This window comes from Stegostoma tigrinum, chromosome 19 (genome assembly GCF_030684315.1).
Source record: "Stegostoma tigrinum isolate sSteTig4 chromosome 19, sSteTig4.hap1, whole genome shotgun sequence".
NCBI lineage: Eukaryota > Metazoa > Chordata > Chondrichthyes > Orectolobiformes > Stegostomatidae > Stegostoma > Stegostoma tigrinum.
The window spans coordinates 14,011,546-14,028,280 of record NC_081372.1 but is presented as its reverse complement, the minus strand read 5'-3'; the positions used below and the strand labels follow the sequence as shown (position 1 = coordinate 14,028,280).

The 16,735-nt window shown below is 43.3% G+C and overlaps 1 protein-coding gene across 1 annotated transcript in view; it reads left to right on the top strand.

Moving 5' to 3' along the window:
• Positions 1-16,735, top strand: part of LOC125461413 (1-phosphatidylinositol 4,5-bisphosphate phosphodiesterase gamma-1-like) — a 172,360-nt gene that overhangs the window by 59,116 nt on the left and 96,509 nt on the right. Inside the window, exons 6-10 of the mRNA XM_048550162.2 lie at positions 1,928-2,011; positions 3,583-3,605; positions 5,243-5,315; positions 6,233-6,334; positions 13,835-13,953. Coding sequence (XP_048406119.2) covers positions 1,928-2,011; positions 3,583-3,605; positions 5,243-5,315; positions 6,233-6,334; positions 13,835-13,953 — 401 coding nt within the window. The remainder of the gene's footprint in view (positions 1-1,927; positions 2,012-3,582; positions 3,606-5,242; positions 5,316-6,232; positions 6,335-13,834; positions 13,954-16,735) is intronic.

The following is a 16,735-nucleotide window of genomic DNA, read 5'->3' as shown; positions in this document are numbered from 1 at the left end:
TGCTGCTGATTGCTGTTATCTGTGTAGTGCACTGAAGCAACTAGACTTCTAGACTTCCTTTATTCTATCTAAAATATTTATTGTCTCAAACCAGTTTCGTCCTATGAAAGCAGACAAGGTGGTTTCATAAAGAAATTTTGCTTTTTCTTCATTCTCTTACCTTACTTTGTGTTTGTTTTCCTAGTACTGCCAAGCCTCCACCTATTCAGCTACTACATTTTTCCTCAGATCCCTCTCAGACTCCAAGTCTAATCCTACCTCTCTTCTCTGCTCATTCTTTGTTTGACTGACTCTGTTGCCAATGCAGAACTGTTATTCTTTTGAACATTACCTGCTAGGGTCATCAGACAAGCTGTTTGTCATCCAGTATCCCCATGTCTATCCACTGTCTCCTTAAAACTTACACACCATCCAGAACTACCATATATTGTTGAACTGTCCAGTGTCTCCATTCCATGCTGTCCCACCCAGTGTTTCAACATGATGATGTACCATTCACTGTCCCTATACCATGTTGTGTCATTGCTTCTCTGTGATGTTGTACCACCAAATAAAAACCAAAAGAACTGCGGATGCTGTAAATCAGGAAGAAAAACAGAAGTTGTTGGAAAAGCTCAGCAGGTCTGGCAGCATCTGTGAAGAAAATAATCAGAGTTAACATTTCAGGTCTGGTGTCCCTTCCACAGAACTGTACTGAGGTCACCGGACCCAAAACGTGAACTCTCCGATTTGTTTTTCACTGGTGCTGCCAGACCCACTGAGCTTTTCCAGAAAATTCTGTTTTTTGTCCCAGATGTTGTACCAGCATTGTCTATACACTATACTGCACCATTCAGTGTCTCTATATGATGCCGATGTCTCTGTACCATGCTGCACTACTCAGTGTCTCTGCATATGATACCATACCACTCATTCTGTCTGTATCATACTGCATCATTCACTACTATATGATGCTGTATCACCCAATGTCTCAATACCATGCAGCACCATTCATTGTTCTTGTATGATGCTGTCTTTAAGATACTGCAGAGCTCCAGATGCGAGCCTGTATTAGGTAATTCTGTGTTTAGCAATCACTGCACATGAAAGAATCCTGGGCAAGCTGTAGTCTCTGTGGAGAACTTGAATTGACTAATGCTTGCTATATGATCCTGTAGCAACTTAAATGTGATGCTGCAGCAACTGGTGTCAATAGACAATAGGTGCTGGAGTAGGCCATTCGGCCCTTCGAGCCAACACCACCATTCGTTATGATCATGGCTGATCATCCACAATCAGTATCCTGTTCCTGCCTTATCCCCATAACCCTTGATTCCACTATCTTTAAGAGCTCTATCTATCTCTTTCTTGAAAGTATCCAGAGAGTTGGCCTCCACTGCCGTCTGGGGCAGAGCACTCCATATATCCACCACTCTCTGGGTGAAGAAGTTTTTCCTCAACTCTGTTCTAAATGGCCTACCCCTTATTTTTAAACTGTGTCCTCTGGTTCTGGACTCACCCATCAGCGGAAACATGCTTCCTGCCTCCAGAGTGTCCAATCCCTTAATGATCTTATACGTCTCAATCAGATCCCCTCTCATCCTTTTAAACTCAAGTGTATACAAGCCCAGTCGCTCCAATCTTTCAACGTGTGATAGTCCCGCCATTCCGGGAATTAACCTCGTGTCATTAGTACATCGTTGCATGCTGATCAATAATGAGGTGAGGTATTATTTATGACAGCATTGTTTGTGGCTACTCACATCCAGGAATGTCTGCTTTAGTTACAAATGCAACTGGAAGAAGCCGGTGGGGGGCAGGAAGTGAAGTTCCCCACGCTCCTCCTCTTCTGTGGAATGGTGCTACGTAACAGTAACATCGGATTGTATTTAGTACTGGGAATAAAATGACATAATTTCAGTTCCCTGATGACTTCTTATGCCCTTAGGACATGGAGTTGCGGAGTGGGGATGTCACTTACTGCCAGTTTGCTCAGCTGTATCGTAACCTGATGTTCAACGCTCAGAAACATGTAAGTGCCAAATGTGATGAATGGGTTTTAAAATTAAGAATTAATATGTCTGAAGTGCATCCCAAAGTACTTCTGAGGGACAATCAAGGTCGCTACATAAAATTGCTGAAGGCACTGATCGTTCCAGTACTGATAAGGAATTGACTAATTAGCACATTATGTACAGGCTTCTCAATGTCACTGTGTACCTGAAGGAATGAAAGATCCTGAGCTATAATTTTAGATAATGTTCTTTATTTAATGTCATTGTTTAAGGAAGATCTGGAATAGCACTGAGCCCTAAGGTCCCAGAATTGATCCATTAGTCTGACTTCAATGAACTGATTTCAATGTAGGATTGATTTGATGGAAGCTGAGGGAGTGCTGCACTGTCTGAGGTGCAGTCTTGCAGATGACATGAAACCAGGGCCTGGTATCACCCTGTAAGCAGCCATAAAAGGCTGCGTAGCACTCTTTCAAAGGAGGAATTCTCCTGTTACTCTGAACCAGAGATGACTCTCAACTGACATCACTAAAATTTGATTATTGGGCAGCATTTACACCTTCGGCTCCGATGTTGGGATCATTTGTGGGTCCTGACTCCATCATCCATGATTTAGTGATGAGCATCCAGAGGGTGCGCTCACTGTACAATCGAAGACGGTGTGGGATGGGGATTGAGAGAGAGAGATCTTGGGAAGCCAGAGCGCTGACAGGTTGGGGACATAACTCCCTGATTTCTTCAAATGGCCATAGCTGTAGACTCACCATTGGAGAGAAAGAGCCATTCTGTAGGGCAGCCTGTGCCCGTGGCTGTGGACAAGCAGGTATGGTGGCAGCAAGGAGGCGGCCAGTGGTCACCCCCTTCCCTATCAGCACGCATTTGCCATACTCCAAGATGTCCCAGTGGGGCCCTTTGTTGTCCGCAGCTGGCATTTTCATTATGCCAATGAGCTGCCATTGCTTGCAGACACACAACCTTCATCAGGCCTGACCTCCCTGTGTAAAAATAGCCCAGAGGCAGAAAGGTGCCAGCAAACTTGCACACAGCCTGCCACCGGGAATTCCCAGCTCTGCCGTCCTCTGTTCCTACCTCCAGTGTTCACCAATTGAAGTTTATCCGGTCACTTATCCTGTTGGGAGCTTGCTGTGTGTGAATTAGCCACCCTATTTCCTGTTTCATCGTAGGGGCTACACTTGAGAGAAATTTATTTGCTGGAAAACCCATCCTGAGATGATGAAAGGGGTTCAGTAAAAATTCATTCCGTTTTAAATAAAACCAGGCCAGGGAGGATAAGAAATTGAACTGAAATCGTTGCTCTTGGCTGTCTAAATTGGTGATGTTATTGTGTTGGGATTCAGCACCTCAAATGGTTTCCTGAGAGTGGGCTGAGAGGGGTTGGTGTCAAGGATAAAAGAAAAGGGGAATTGCTCAGCAGTAGATCATCAATAAGAGTATCCTTGATCCAGTCTGCACTCTGGACTTTTCGCGCGTTGCCACCAATGTGCGTTAAGGCAGGAGAATGCTTTATTTTGTGTGTGTTTGTGTAAGAAGCATTTCTCTGATTTTATTTTCTTCTTCCCTTCCCCAGATGGAGGTTCACTTTCTTCAAAAGTAAGTGCAGAATGCCACCTGTAACCAGTTGGGGCAAAGTGCTACTTTAAAGGCTTTCTAGATCACCAGTTACTTGGGTTATTTTCATGTTAAATGTTGTAATCACCACCACTTAGAATGAGTGCATTAGTCTCAACACGATTTGCCCACATTTGGCAGTAAAATAAAAAATTCTTCCTCTATCCAAAATGTGGAGAAGCATTTCCATACTGTACCTGTATCTGATCTGGGTAGCTCGCTTTGCTGGCCTAGAGGTCAAAGGGCACAACTCTGAAACTAAACTGTTACACTGAGACGTTAATCAGAGAACATTGTCTAGCCTACCGTGTTCCTATAGGATACTGTACTTCATTGCTCAAGACCCACTCCTGGTGATTGGCACTTGTCACTCTCACAGGTCTTCAACAGAATAGCAAATTAAAAAAAAATAGCTAAGCTGCTCAGCTCCTGGCATCAAGAGTTAATCAGCTCTTCGCAAGAAGCCCGATGATGACTGCAATAGCCAAGAACATCAGAACAAGAGTTCGAAATGTTCAAAATGACTTGAGACGTTAACTCTGCTTTCTCTCCACAGATGTTGCCAGACCTACTGAATTTCTCCAGCAATTTCTGTTTTTGTTTCAGATCTGCAGAATCCACAGTTCTTTGTTTTATTTGCAGGCATATTAGATAAAATGGCCAAAAACCTGGTCTGAGGTAGGTTTTAAGATGTGATGTAGGACAGTAAAGTAAGGTAGAGAAGCGGAGAGGCCTAGGAAAATAATTCCGAAAACCCGGGATTTAATCTCCTGGAGGCAGTTGTAATTGGGAATGTCCACCTTCCAGAATTCGAGGAGTGCCGGTATCTCAGAGGGTTGTAGAGATAACAGCAATAGAGACAGGTGAGAACAGAAAGGGATTTGAAAGTGAGGATGAGAATTTTAAAATTAAAACATTGCTAACTGGAACCCAGTGTAAGTCAGTGAGGATGGGGAATGGGACTTGGCGCAAGATAAGAAATGGGCAGCAAACTTTTAGGTGACTTTGAATTCCGAGAAGGTAGATCGTGGGACACGGGCTATAAACATACTGGAACAGCCAAGTTGAGAGATAACAAAGGTGGTAATGCCAAGCTGCATCACCTCACCCGTTGGTTTGACCAGCTTGCCCAGTGCAGCCAGCACTGGGGTCAAACTGCTCACATAATCATCACGTTGTTCTGCTGGAGTGTCTACAATCAATAGAAATTGCAGGTTCCAGTGCTGCTGGTCTGGGCCCCCAATAAGATGAGGCCCAGGATCCTCATTATTGGGTCCTCATGCACCTCCAACTCCTTGCCCTCCATCCCAGGCCCCGAACTGAACCACTCAAGAGTCGTGATCATTTTTAATCAACAGAGGCAAACAGCAAGGATCCTTCAATCACTCTGTCAAAGGCATTTGTCAAAGAGATTAATCATTTCCATGTCACTACCAGACTCAAAAACATTAACCCTGTTTGCTGTTTCCACTGATACTGCCAGAGCTGCTGAATTTCTCCAGTGTTTTCAACACCTGTTTCTCAGATTGTCAGCATCCACAGTATTTTGCTTTGATTGAAGTAACTTTTCAGCCTCTTCTGGCTTTTCCAAATTAACTTGTGATGTTTCCATTCCACAGGAGCTGTGAGAGGCCTGAACTCAGTCAAGTCTCACTGCAGGATTTCCAGCATTTCCTGCTGGAATATCAGAAGGTGAGTGGGATAAACCTTCTCTCAGGGTTAAAAAAAAAACAGCCATGCAATATCTAATTGGTACCTGCCATCATCAAGTACTTTCCAAATTTAATAGAGCAAAAATTCTCCCTTAGGGTTTTTCATTTAGCATTAAACTATTTTCTTTCAATCAAGTTGTTCTTCTGAGCAAGAGGGAAGGCTGGCAATGTGCATCTTAAAATAAGGAAATGGGGAAGATGGTGGTACCGTTGCCGGGCTAGTAATCCACAGGTTAATACTGTCCTTGTGTAACCTTCAGGCTAATTCCCTGGGGGATTCAGGTGTTGTCACACCAGTTGGTGCAATTTAAATTAAAATTTGCAGGAAAAAATCTGGAATTGAAATCTAGCTCCAATGACCATGAAACTGAATGCGATGAAAATCCACCTGGTTCACTAATGACCTTGAGGAAGGGAAATCTGCCACTCTCACCTGGTCTAGCCTATGTGGGACCGACAGTGACATGATTGACTGTTACTCTGGAGCAGGAGGTGGGACAGACAATAAACACTGGCCTTCTCAGCAGCACCCGTGTCCCATGAAAAATCTTAAAGAAATGAAAAACTGGCCAAGGGTGGGCAGTTGACTGGCAAATATTTGACATTAGCGTATTGGAACAGCACTCCTGCTGTTTACAGATTCTGTGCTGAGTGAAAAAGATCAGTGCCAACCTGGAAACTTATAAAGGAGAGTGGTGTCCACCGTACCTTTGTAGGAAAATTCAGTCATAGCGCTCAGTAATCATTGTTCTATTTCAGAACGGTTAATGTAACCTTTGATACTGTCTCAGTGATCACTTAGTATTTTTTTTAACTTAAATGTTCCTTAACCTAGGATTTAAGTGGTGATATATCACTCCTGTGCACTGCTGATGTTCTGTTTTATTTCGTGTCTAGGAATTGTGGGCAACAGATATACACCAAGTGAGAGAGTTCATGTTCAGTTACCTTAGCGATCCACTCCGTGAGATTGACGATCCATTTTTCTACCTCGATGAGGTAAGATTACCTCCAGCTGTGGGTTAGTTGTGGGCTTCAGCCATTCAGCTTCACCATGAAGTAACAATGAAACAGCGGGGTCTGTGCTGTAAGCAGGAAGGAAGGAAGAAAAAAAGTGAAAAGCTTGCATTTATATAGCACCTTTAATGACCGTAGAAAATCCCAAAGTACTTTTTGAAGAGGACTTTTGAAGTGCAAAACAGCCATATTAATACTGTGGTTAGAAAAGCAGATGCTGGGAATTCTGAGATGGTGAGTAACTCACTTCCTCACTTGTCTGCCATCTCTAGAGCACATGCCCAGAGTGTGATGGAATACTCCATAAGTATACAAGTGCATGCAGCTCAAAGAACATTCAAGAAGCTTGATAGCATCCAAAGCAGAACAACCCACTTGATCAGCACTCAATCCACACCTGAAACATTCAGTCTCACCACCACCAATGCCTGGTAGCAGTCATGTGTACCAGCTCCAAGATGCACTGCAGAAACTCACCAAAGCTCCTTATACCACACCTTCCAAGCCTACCGACCTCTATCAACTGGATGCCAGCAGATTTACGTCTGCAAGTTCCCCTCCAAGCCACTTACATCCAGCCTTGGAAATATGTTACTTCGGTGCCATTAGGTCAAAATCCTGAACAGTCTACCTCACAGACTGTACCGATACAACAAGGAGTGCAGCAGTTCAAGAAGGCAGTTCACCATCAGCTTTTCAAGGGTGATTCACTCCACGTGATAGCAAGAGATGTTTGGAGACATCGGATACTGCAAAGACTTTGGGCCCTGACAACATTCTGGCAAAGGTACTGAAGACTTGTGCTCCAGAACTTGCCGCTCCCCTAGCCAAGCTGTTCCACTACAGTTATGACAGTGGCATCTATCTGTCGCTGTGGAAGATTGCCCAGGTATATCATGCACACAAAAAGCAGGACACTCCAACCCGGCTGATTATTGCCCCATCCGCTTACTCTCGTTCATCAGTAAAGTGATGGAAGGTGTCATCAACGGTGCTATCAAGCAGCACCTGCTCAGCGATGCCCAGTTTGGGTTCCACCAGGACCACTCAGCTCCTGACCTCATTACAGCCTTGGTTCAAATATAGACAAAAGAACTGATTTTGATTTCATTTGATTTATTATTGTCACATGTACTGAAATACAGTGAAAAGCATTGTTTTGCATACAAACCAGACAAACCATACCTTACATAAGTATATTGGGGTGATAGAACAGAATGCAGATTACTGTGTTATAGTTAGAGAAGTTGTGTAGAAAGATCAACTCTAATATGCGAGGGGTCCATTCAAAGGCCTGATAACTGCAGGGAAAAAGCTATTCATAAATCTGTTGGTAGATGTTTTCAAACCTTCATATCTTCTGCCCAGTGGAAGAGAAAATAGACGGGGTGGGAAATGTCTTTGATAATGTTGGCTAATTTCCCGAGGCAGCATAAAGTATAGACAGAGCCAATAGTTGGAAGGCTGGTTTTTGTGATGGACTGGGCTATGTTCACAATTCTCTGTAGTTTCTTGTGGTCTTGGACAGAGCAATTACCATACCAAGGAATGATGCTTCTGAATAGGATGCTTTCCTTGGTGCATCTATGAAGATTGGTAAGACTCATTGTGGACATGCTGGGTTTCCTTGGTCTTCTGAGAGAGTAGAGGTGTTGGAGTTGACTGTAGCCTCAATGTGAATTGGCCAGGAAAGATTGCTGGTGATTTTTTTTTATTCCTAGGAACGTGCAGTTCTTGACCACTCCACCATTGATACAGACATGGTGTGTCCTCCTGAATTCAATGACCAGCGCCTGTTTGCTGACATTTGGTGGAGAGATTGTTGTCTTTACACCAAGCCTCTAAGCTCTCTGTCTCTTTCCTGGGCTCTGTCTCATCATTGTTTGAGATCTGAACCACTATGGTGGTGTCATCAGCAAATGGAGTTAGAGCTGAATTCCAGAGGTGATGTGAGTGACAACTCTTGACATTGAGGTCGCTTTTGACCGAGGCATCAAGGCCCCTAGCAAAACTGGAATTAACAATTATCAGGGGCCATCTCTTCACTGATTGGAGTCATACCTGGCACATAGGACGATGATTGTGGTTATTAGAGGTCTGCCACCTAAGCTTCTGGGCCTCTCTGCAGGAGTTTCCAGGGTAGTGTTCTAGGCCAAACCATCTATAACTGCTTCATCAATGACCTTCCCTCCATCTTAATGTCAGAAATGGGGATGTTCGCTCATGATTGCACAATGTTCAGCATCATTTGTGACTTCTCAGATACCGAAACAGTCGATGTTCAAATGCAACAAGACCTGGGCTTGGGCTGACAGGTGGCAAGTAACACTGACACCACACAAATGCCCAGGCTACGACCATATCCAATAAGGGATAACCTAAACACCATCTCTTGACATTCAATAGTGTTACCATCACTGAATCCCCCACTATCAACGTCCTTAGGACTACCATTTACCAGAAGCTCAACTGGACTTGTCACATAAATATAGTGGCTACAAGAGTAGTTCAGAGGCTAGGAATACTGCAGCAAGTAACTCACCTCCTGACTCCTCAAAGCCTGTCCACCATTTACAAGGCACGAGGCAGGAGTGTGATGGAATACTCCCCACTTGCCTGGACGAGTGCAGCTCCAACAACACTCAAGAAGCTTGACACCATCCAGGACAAAGCAGCCCACTTGATTGTCACTACATCCACTCCCTCCACCACTGACGCTCAGCGGCAGCGGTGTATACTAGCCACAAGAATGACTGCAGAAATTCACCAAAGATCCTCAGACAGCACCTACCAAACCAACCACAACTTCCATCAGAAGGACATGGGCAGCAGATAGATGGGAATACCACCATCTGCAAGTTCCCTTCCAAATCTCTCAGGATCTAGACTTAGAAATATATTGCCATTCCTTCGTTACCACTGGGTCAAAATCCTAGAATTCCCTCCTAAAAGCAAGTTCAAGAAATCAATTCACTATCACTTTGTCAAGAGCAACCAGGTACGGGCAGCAAAATGCTGGCCAGCCGCAATGGCCATGTCCTACAAGTGAAGAAGAATAATTACGGATGGACAATAAAAGCTGATGTAGCCAGTGACACCCTCATTCTAAGAACAATACATTACAAATGTCACTTCTGTGAACTTTAGACATAGAGCACTCGGCGCACAGCAATAAACCGTCAAAAATAATGTCACAACTACCACATGATGTGCTTTTATGTTATTCATTGAGGGATAAATATTGGTCAGAACACTGCCAATAAGATGTCTGCCAAGTTTTGAGAGAGTGCATTTACATACATGGGGCAATTGGAGTCTTGGTTTAATGTCTCAACCAAAAGGTAGTACCTTTGAAAGTGCAGCAATCCATCAGTAGTGCGCAACCATTTTGAGTTCTGTGCTCAAGTCCTAAGGTTACATCTTGGGCGTGCTGCCCAAGTCTGCAAAATTAGCAAAACTCAGCTTGGTGTTTAAGATGCCATTGGATGCTCCAGCAAGATTTGCCACCTTTGCAAGAATAAGTTTCGAAAAAAAATCACATAAGCACTAATATGTATATCGCCAATATGTAGCACCATTGTATGGAAACCATATCATAGAGCAGTGGGCATAGTCTTTGTGGCCTAAGTTTTCAGTTACAGTGGTAGCAGCCAAGTTCTCTGTGTATTCAGTTGTTATCTCTGCTATGATTAATGATTCTTAAACTTTTTTGGCTGCAGGAGCCTTTTTGATTGGACTAATGTTAGATTTGCATCTAAATAAGAATCATAGAATTGTTACACGGCAGAAGGAGGTAATTTGGCCTATCATCCTTGTACTAGCTCTCTGAATGAGCATCTCAGTTAGTGCCATTCTTCTGGCTTCTGTCCCTAACCCTACTCATTTTTCTTTTCCAAGTATCCATCTAATCCCCTTTGGAGTACATCCATCATATATGGCTGCAGAGGCCAAATCGCTGATTATATTTAAGAAAGAAGTAGATTTCAACTCACTGAAGGCAGCAAGGAGAATGGGGAGGGAACAGGAGTATGGCACTGAGATAGAGGATCAACCATGATCATATTGAATGGGAAAGCAGCCTCAAGGGGCCAAATGGCCTAATCCTGGTCCAATTTTCTATGTTTCTAAGAACCTGCCTCCACCACATTCCTAGGCAGAGAATTCCAGACTTGAAGCACTTGTTCTGTGAAAATGCTTTTCTTCATATCAATTCTGCATAATGTACTAGTTACTTTAAATACATGCCCTCTTATTCCCTATCATTTTTCAAGTGGGAACAATTTCTCCCCATCTACTTTGTCCAGATCTCTTGTGATTTTGGAAACTGATATCAAACTTCTTCTCAGTCTTCTCTTCTCCGAAGAAAGAAGCCCAATGTCTCTCATCTGTTTTCAAAACTGAAGTTTCTCAGCTCGGGATCCATTCTTGTATAAGTCTGTTTTATACTTCTGTCCAATGTCTTCATATCTTTCCTGAAGTGTGGAGCCTAGAACTATATCTGATAATCCAACTGAAGCCAAACTAATGTCTCATATAAGTTCAACATAACCACCTTGCTGTTGTACTCTACAAATGGATACTGTATGTTAACTGCTGTCTCAACCTGTCCTTCCATCTTTAATGAATTACACATGTGCACACCCAAGGTCCCTCTGCTCTAGTGCACCCTTTAGAGTTGTTCTTCTTTTTTTATTATTATTGTGTCTCCATGATCTTCCTACTAAAATACATCACCTCATACTTTCCTACATTGAACTTCATCTACCATCTATCTACCTCACTCCTCCAACTTGTCAACATCCTTATGACAACACACTATGGAACTGGAGGAACACAGCAGGCCAGGCAGCATCAGAGGAGCAGGAAAGTTTGACATTTCAGTCAGAACCCTCCTCCTTCATTTTCTGAAAACGAGTCCTGACCCAACACATCAACTTTCCTGCTCCTCTGATGCTGCCTGGCCTGCTGTGTTCCTGCAGCTCCATACTATGTTGTCTCTGACTCCAGCATCTGCAGTTCTTGCTATCCCAAAATCCTTCTGACGTTTCTTTATGTCGTTCTCATAAATTACAGTAATTCCAAGCTTTCCATTGTACACCAAGGTCTAAATCAGTATTTTATATCAGATAAAGCAAGTAGGCCAACACTGACCTCTGGAGAACTCCAGTTCCAACTTCCTGCAACCTGAAAATTATCCATTAACCATTGCTGTCTGTTTCCTGTCACTCAGCCAGTTTTCTCTCCATGTTGCTAGTGTCTCCTGTATTTCATGATCTCTAATTTTCGCACAGCTTTATTGTGAAGCAAAGTATCCAATCCTTTCTGGAAGTTGCATGTATACCACATCAACAACATTGCTCGCAATGATTCTATTTGTTGCCTTTTCAAAAAAAGGCAGCAATTTAGTTAAATATGATTTTCTCTTAAGAAATCTATAATGACTCCCTCTGAAAACTAATTCTGTCCCGAAATTATTGTTTCCAGAAATTTCCACCATGGTAGTTAAACTGGTGAGCCTGCAGTAGCTTTTTTTGAACATGCGTTAATGGTCGTAATTCTCCAGTCTTCTGCCCTGACTCTAAGGAAGACTGAAAAGTTATTGGCAGTCCTTCCACAATTTCCACTCCCAGTTCCCTCAGTATCTGGCCCTGGTACCTTGGCAACTTTAATTCCGACAGCCTATCCAATTCCTCCTCCTCCTCACTTATAAACACTCCTAGCAACTGGATTTCTTCCTCTTTCACATGAAAGAAAGAATGGGTAACTTCTTCTTCCTTGCTAAAGACAGATGCAAAGGGTTCTTTCATGCTGGCCATGCCTTTGGAGACAGGGTCACCAGGGGGACTTACACCTAAACCTACTATTACTGCCCTTTTACTATGTATGTGCCTATAGAAGATTTTGGGGCTCCCTCTTACGTTGCCTGCCAAGTCTTTTTTCTTACTCCCTCTTTCCTTCTCTTTTTTGCTTTTTCACACTGTAACTTTGATTTCTTTTATACTTCATAACTATGAAATATTTACCCAAAAATGCCTTATCAATCTCAGCCTTTGTTAAATTCCAATTGATTCAGCATCCACAGAACCTGGGTGAGAGAATTCCAGAAGCCACTACTGTCTGCTGTGGATTGGAATAGTATTCCACAAAGCATACAGCTCAGTTGATATACGGTAACATTGTGGTTATGTTACTGGCCTGTTAATCCTCAGGCCTAGACTCCTGCACTGGAGATAAGTGTTCAAATTCCGCAAAAGCAGTTGAGGAACATAAATTCAAATGGACTGATGTGGAACGACCAGCTAGTCTCAGAAGTAGTAAGAACTGCAGATGCTGGAGAATCTGAGATAACAAGGTGTAGAGCTGGATGAACACAGCAGGTCAAGCAGCATCAGAGGTGCAGGAAGGCTGACGTTTCAGGTCTAGACCTTCATTTTCTGAAGAAGGATCTAGACCCAAAACGTCAGCTTTCCTGCTCCTCTGATGCTGCTTGGCCTGCTGTGTTCATCCAGCTCTCACACCTTGGTTTCTGAGACTAGCTAAGATAACATGACCCTGGCTGGTGTAAGAGCCTTCCTGTTTCAATAAAACCCTTGAGGTGATGAAGTTCACTATCCTTACCTGCTGTGAGTTGCATGTGACTCAAGACCCATTGCAATGTGGTTGACTCTCCCTCTGTGAAATGACCACAACAGAAGCAAAAAGCTATGGATGTTGGAAATCTGGACAAAGATTAAAAAATGCTGAAAATGCCAGCAGGTCAGGCAGCACCTGTACCAAGAGGAGCTGTTAATGTGCACAGATTGATCAGAACTGATCTGATGAAAGATCATCAACCTGAAAGCTTACCCTTTCACTCCAGAGAAGCTGCTTAGACTTGCTGATTATTGCCAGCATTTTCTGCGTTTATCATTGTCACAGCCACTCAGTTGTATTCAATTTAGCAGCTCACCATCATCATCTCAACAGTAATAAATGCCAACCTCGTCAGTGGTAGCCACATCCTGTGAAGGAACAAAGAAATTTGATGCAACCTACATGAGTGATTTTACATTTCTTGCTTTAGTCTATGTGGAAATCAGGTCCTCTACAGCAAACAACTCCTCAACTGTTGGTAAATACTTCAGCATGCTATCAGGCAAGGAACAAAGGGGACACTCATAACTGATTGGGAGAGGGGGCTATGGTAACAGAAGACATAGGTCAGGAGGTTTCTGGAGAGGTTTTTGAAATGGGAAGCAGGTATACGCCAATGCTAGGGGAAGCAGTGAATGTGGCTGTGTAACTGCAGCTAAAAGTTATAGTGTGGGCACATCCATTTTACTGTAGGGGGCTCAGTAAAGTGGTGAGAGTGGTACTTAGGCTCCTTACTAAATCCAGTTGTAACCTTGTTGGGGTGTTAAATGAGATTGGGGTGTGGAGGTTGGGCAAGCTTTTGTTGTTGCTGCTTGAAATCTTTGACTGTTTATTCCCTTGTCCTTTCAGTTCCTGACTTTCCTGTTTTCCAAAGAAAACTCCATTTGGGATTCGAGCTTTGATCAGGTCTTCCCAGAAGATATGAGCAACCCACTATCTCATTACTGGATCTCATCATCTCATAACACGTGAGTAATCATTACGAAGTGGACAGCCGTGAGCAGTCTCCACTCCTTATGTATCTAATCTCTTTAAAGCACACTACCAGGTTTCCAGTGAAAGTTTTTAATCAATGTATTTTAATCAATGCCTTGACTTTAGAATAAATTTTCTGAGTTCTGAACTTTGTTCTAGACATCTTGTAGCCCAGTGAGTAACATCCCTGCCCCTGAGCCAGTGCTCTGGACTCGGCCCCTATTCCAGGAGTTAAGCCTTAAGAAAGTGTGTTCATAACTACATAGCTAAATTAGCACCAAAAACAAAGTTTTTACCTTGTAATCACATAGCCTGCCATTACACACCCCCTGTTGTTAGTCACTAATAGTCCCCATTAACAACTATTCGCCCTTCCAGCCCGGTCGTTAGCAACTCTTTTGTCTTCCCAACTGTCTGTCTCTCTCTTTGGGCTCAATCCTATTGTTTACTCTCTACCCCACCCACCTCTCTATTTTCTGCAAATAAACTGACGTTTTCCCAGCCACCAGGTTTGAGGAAGGGTCCCAGATCTGAAGCGTTAACTCCGTTTTCTCCTCCACAGATGCTGCCAGACCTGCTGAGCTTTTCCAGCAACTTTGTTTTTGTTCCTGATTCATAGTATCTGCAGATCTTTCAGGTTTTATAACTAAACTAGCAACCTGTAAATCCTCCCAATTTGCATATGGCAGGTGGGAGGAAACCATTGACAATTGTTGGCAAAACCAATCTGGTTCACTAATGTCCTTTAGGGAACAAAACTGCCCTCATTATAGCAAAGTGGTTGACTTAACCCTCTGGGATGGGCAATACATGGTGACTATAAAACAATGCCCTCATCCCATAAATGAATTTTAAAAATGGCCCTGCAGAGGGACAGCAGATAAAAGGCAGATTGGGCTTTGCTATATAAGGCCACATAGGCCAGATACAGGCAAGTTTGTGCCTACAGACCTGCACCTTCAGAATGGAGAAGAGGAGGGGGCTAACCTGGAACCTCTCTCAATTTCTTGATGGGGAAGGGCACTGTCAAGCTAGAGTCTCTAGTGACAAGCTGTCACTAGTTCCGGGAGAAGTCTGGCTAGAGTAACAGTGCTAAGCATATGCATTGTCTGCCTTGTGCCATAAGATACAGGACAGCTTCTTAGCCTAAATTTTTTTCTAATTGTCAATGGTTTCATCATTAGAGTCTTAATTCCAGATTTTTATTGAAATCAAATTCCACCATCTGTCAATGACAGGATTTGAACCTGGGTTCCCACAACATTCTCTGGGTCACCAGCAATAATGCCATTGTCTTCCGAATAAAAACATAAGTAGCTGGTTAGTGATTGAAAATGGGGAATTCCTAGACAACTTAAATTCTCTCCCTAGCCCAGGCAACAATTAACTACCTAACCAGTTGAGAGCAACTAACTCCGCATGAAATATGGATCAAATTGCCAATATCTGTAATATCTTTTGCTAAAAGATTCTATGCACAAAACTCCTGGAAGAATAACCATGCTGAAACCAAGTGCCAGTACAGAGCAAACTAGGGAGTATTTGTTGCAGTGTAAAAGGTTAATCATCTGCCAGGCTATTTTGTGATTTGTCATTGCACAAGGTGCTGGCTAGGCTGACATTTATTGCAAATGCTTAATTGTTCCAGAGAAGGTGGTGGTGAGCTACTTTCTGGAATTTCTAATGTCATTCAGGTGTAAGGACAGCAACAGCACTGTTAGGGAGGGAATTTGAGGATTTTGACCTAGCAACGCTGATGGAATGATGATACAGTTCCAAGTCAGGATGATGTATGACTTGGAGGGCAACTTTCAGATGGTCCTGTTCCATTACATCTGCTGCCCTTGTCCTTATCCATGATAGAGGTTGAGCACCTGGATGGTGTTGTTGAAGGAGCCTGGGTGAGTTACTGCATTGCATCTTGTAAATGGTACAAACTGCTGACATTTTGCGTCAATGGTGCGGTGGATGGAGTGCCAATCAAACAGGCTGCTTTGTCCCAAATGCCGTTGAGCTTTTTGAGCGTTGTTGGAGCCACCCTTACCCAGGGAAATGGAGCACATACTATCTCACTCAGAGATAGCAAGAACTGCAGATGCTGGTGTAGGAGATAGTACAGTGTGTTGCTGGAGGAACACAGCAGGCGAGACAGCATCCTGACTCAAAACATCAATTTTCCTGCTCCTCTGATGCTGCCTGGCCTGCTGTGTTCCTCCAGCTGCACACTGTATACTTTCTCACTCCTGTTTTGTGCTTTGTAGATGGTGGACAGGCATTGTGGAAACAGGAGGTGAGCTATTCACTGCAAAATTCCCTGCATTTGTAGGCATGATATTTATATGTTTGGTCCAGTTCAGATTTTGATCAATAATAATCCACCAAGATGTTGATAGTGGGGAATTTAGTGCTGGTAGTGCCATTGAATGCTGTGGAGAGATTCATAGAATAGAATCCCTATAGTGTGGAAACAGTCCCTTCGGCCCAACAAGTCCACACTGAACCTCAGAGCATCCCATCCAAACCCAGCCCCCTATAACCGACGTAATCTATACATCACTATGGGCAATTTAGCTTGGCCAATTCACCTAACTTGCACATCTTTGGACTGTTGAATGCTTAGCTTGTCTCATGTTAGACATAGTCACGCTGCCTGGCGCATATATGGCAACAATGTTACGTATCATTTATCAACCCAAGCCTGAATATTGTCCCAGTCCTACTGGATTTGGAAATGGACTGCTTCAAATTCTGAGGAATTGTGAACGGTGCTGAACA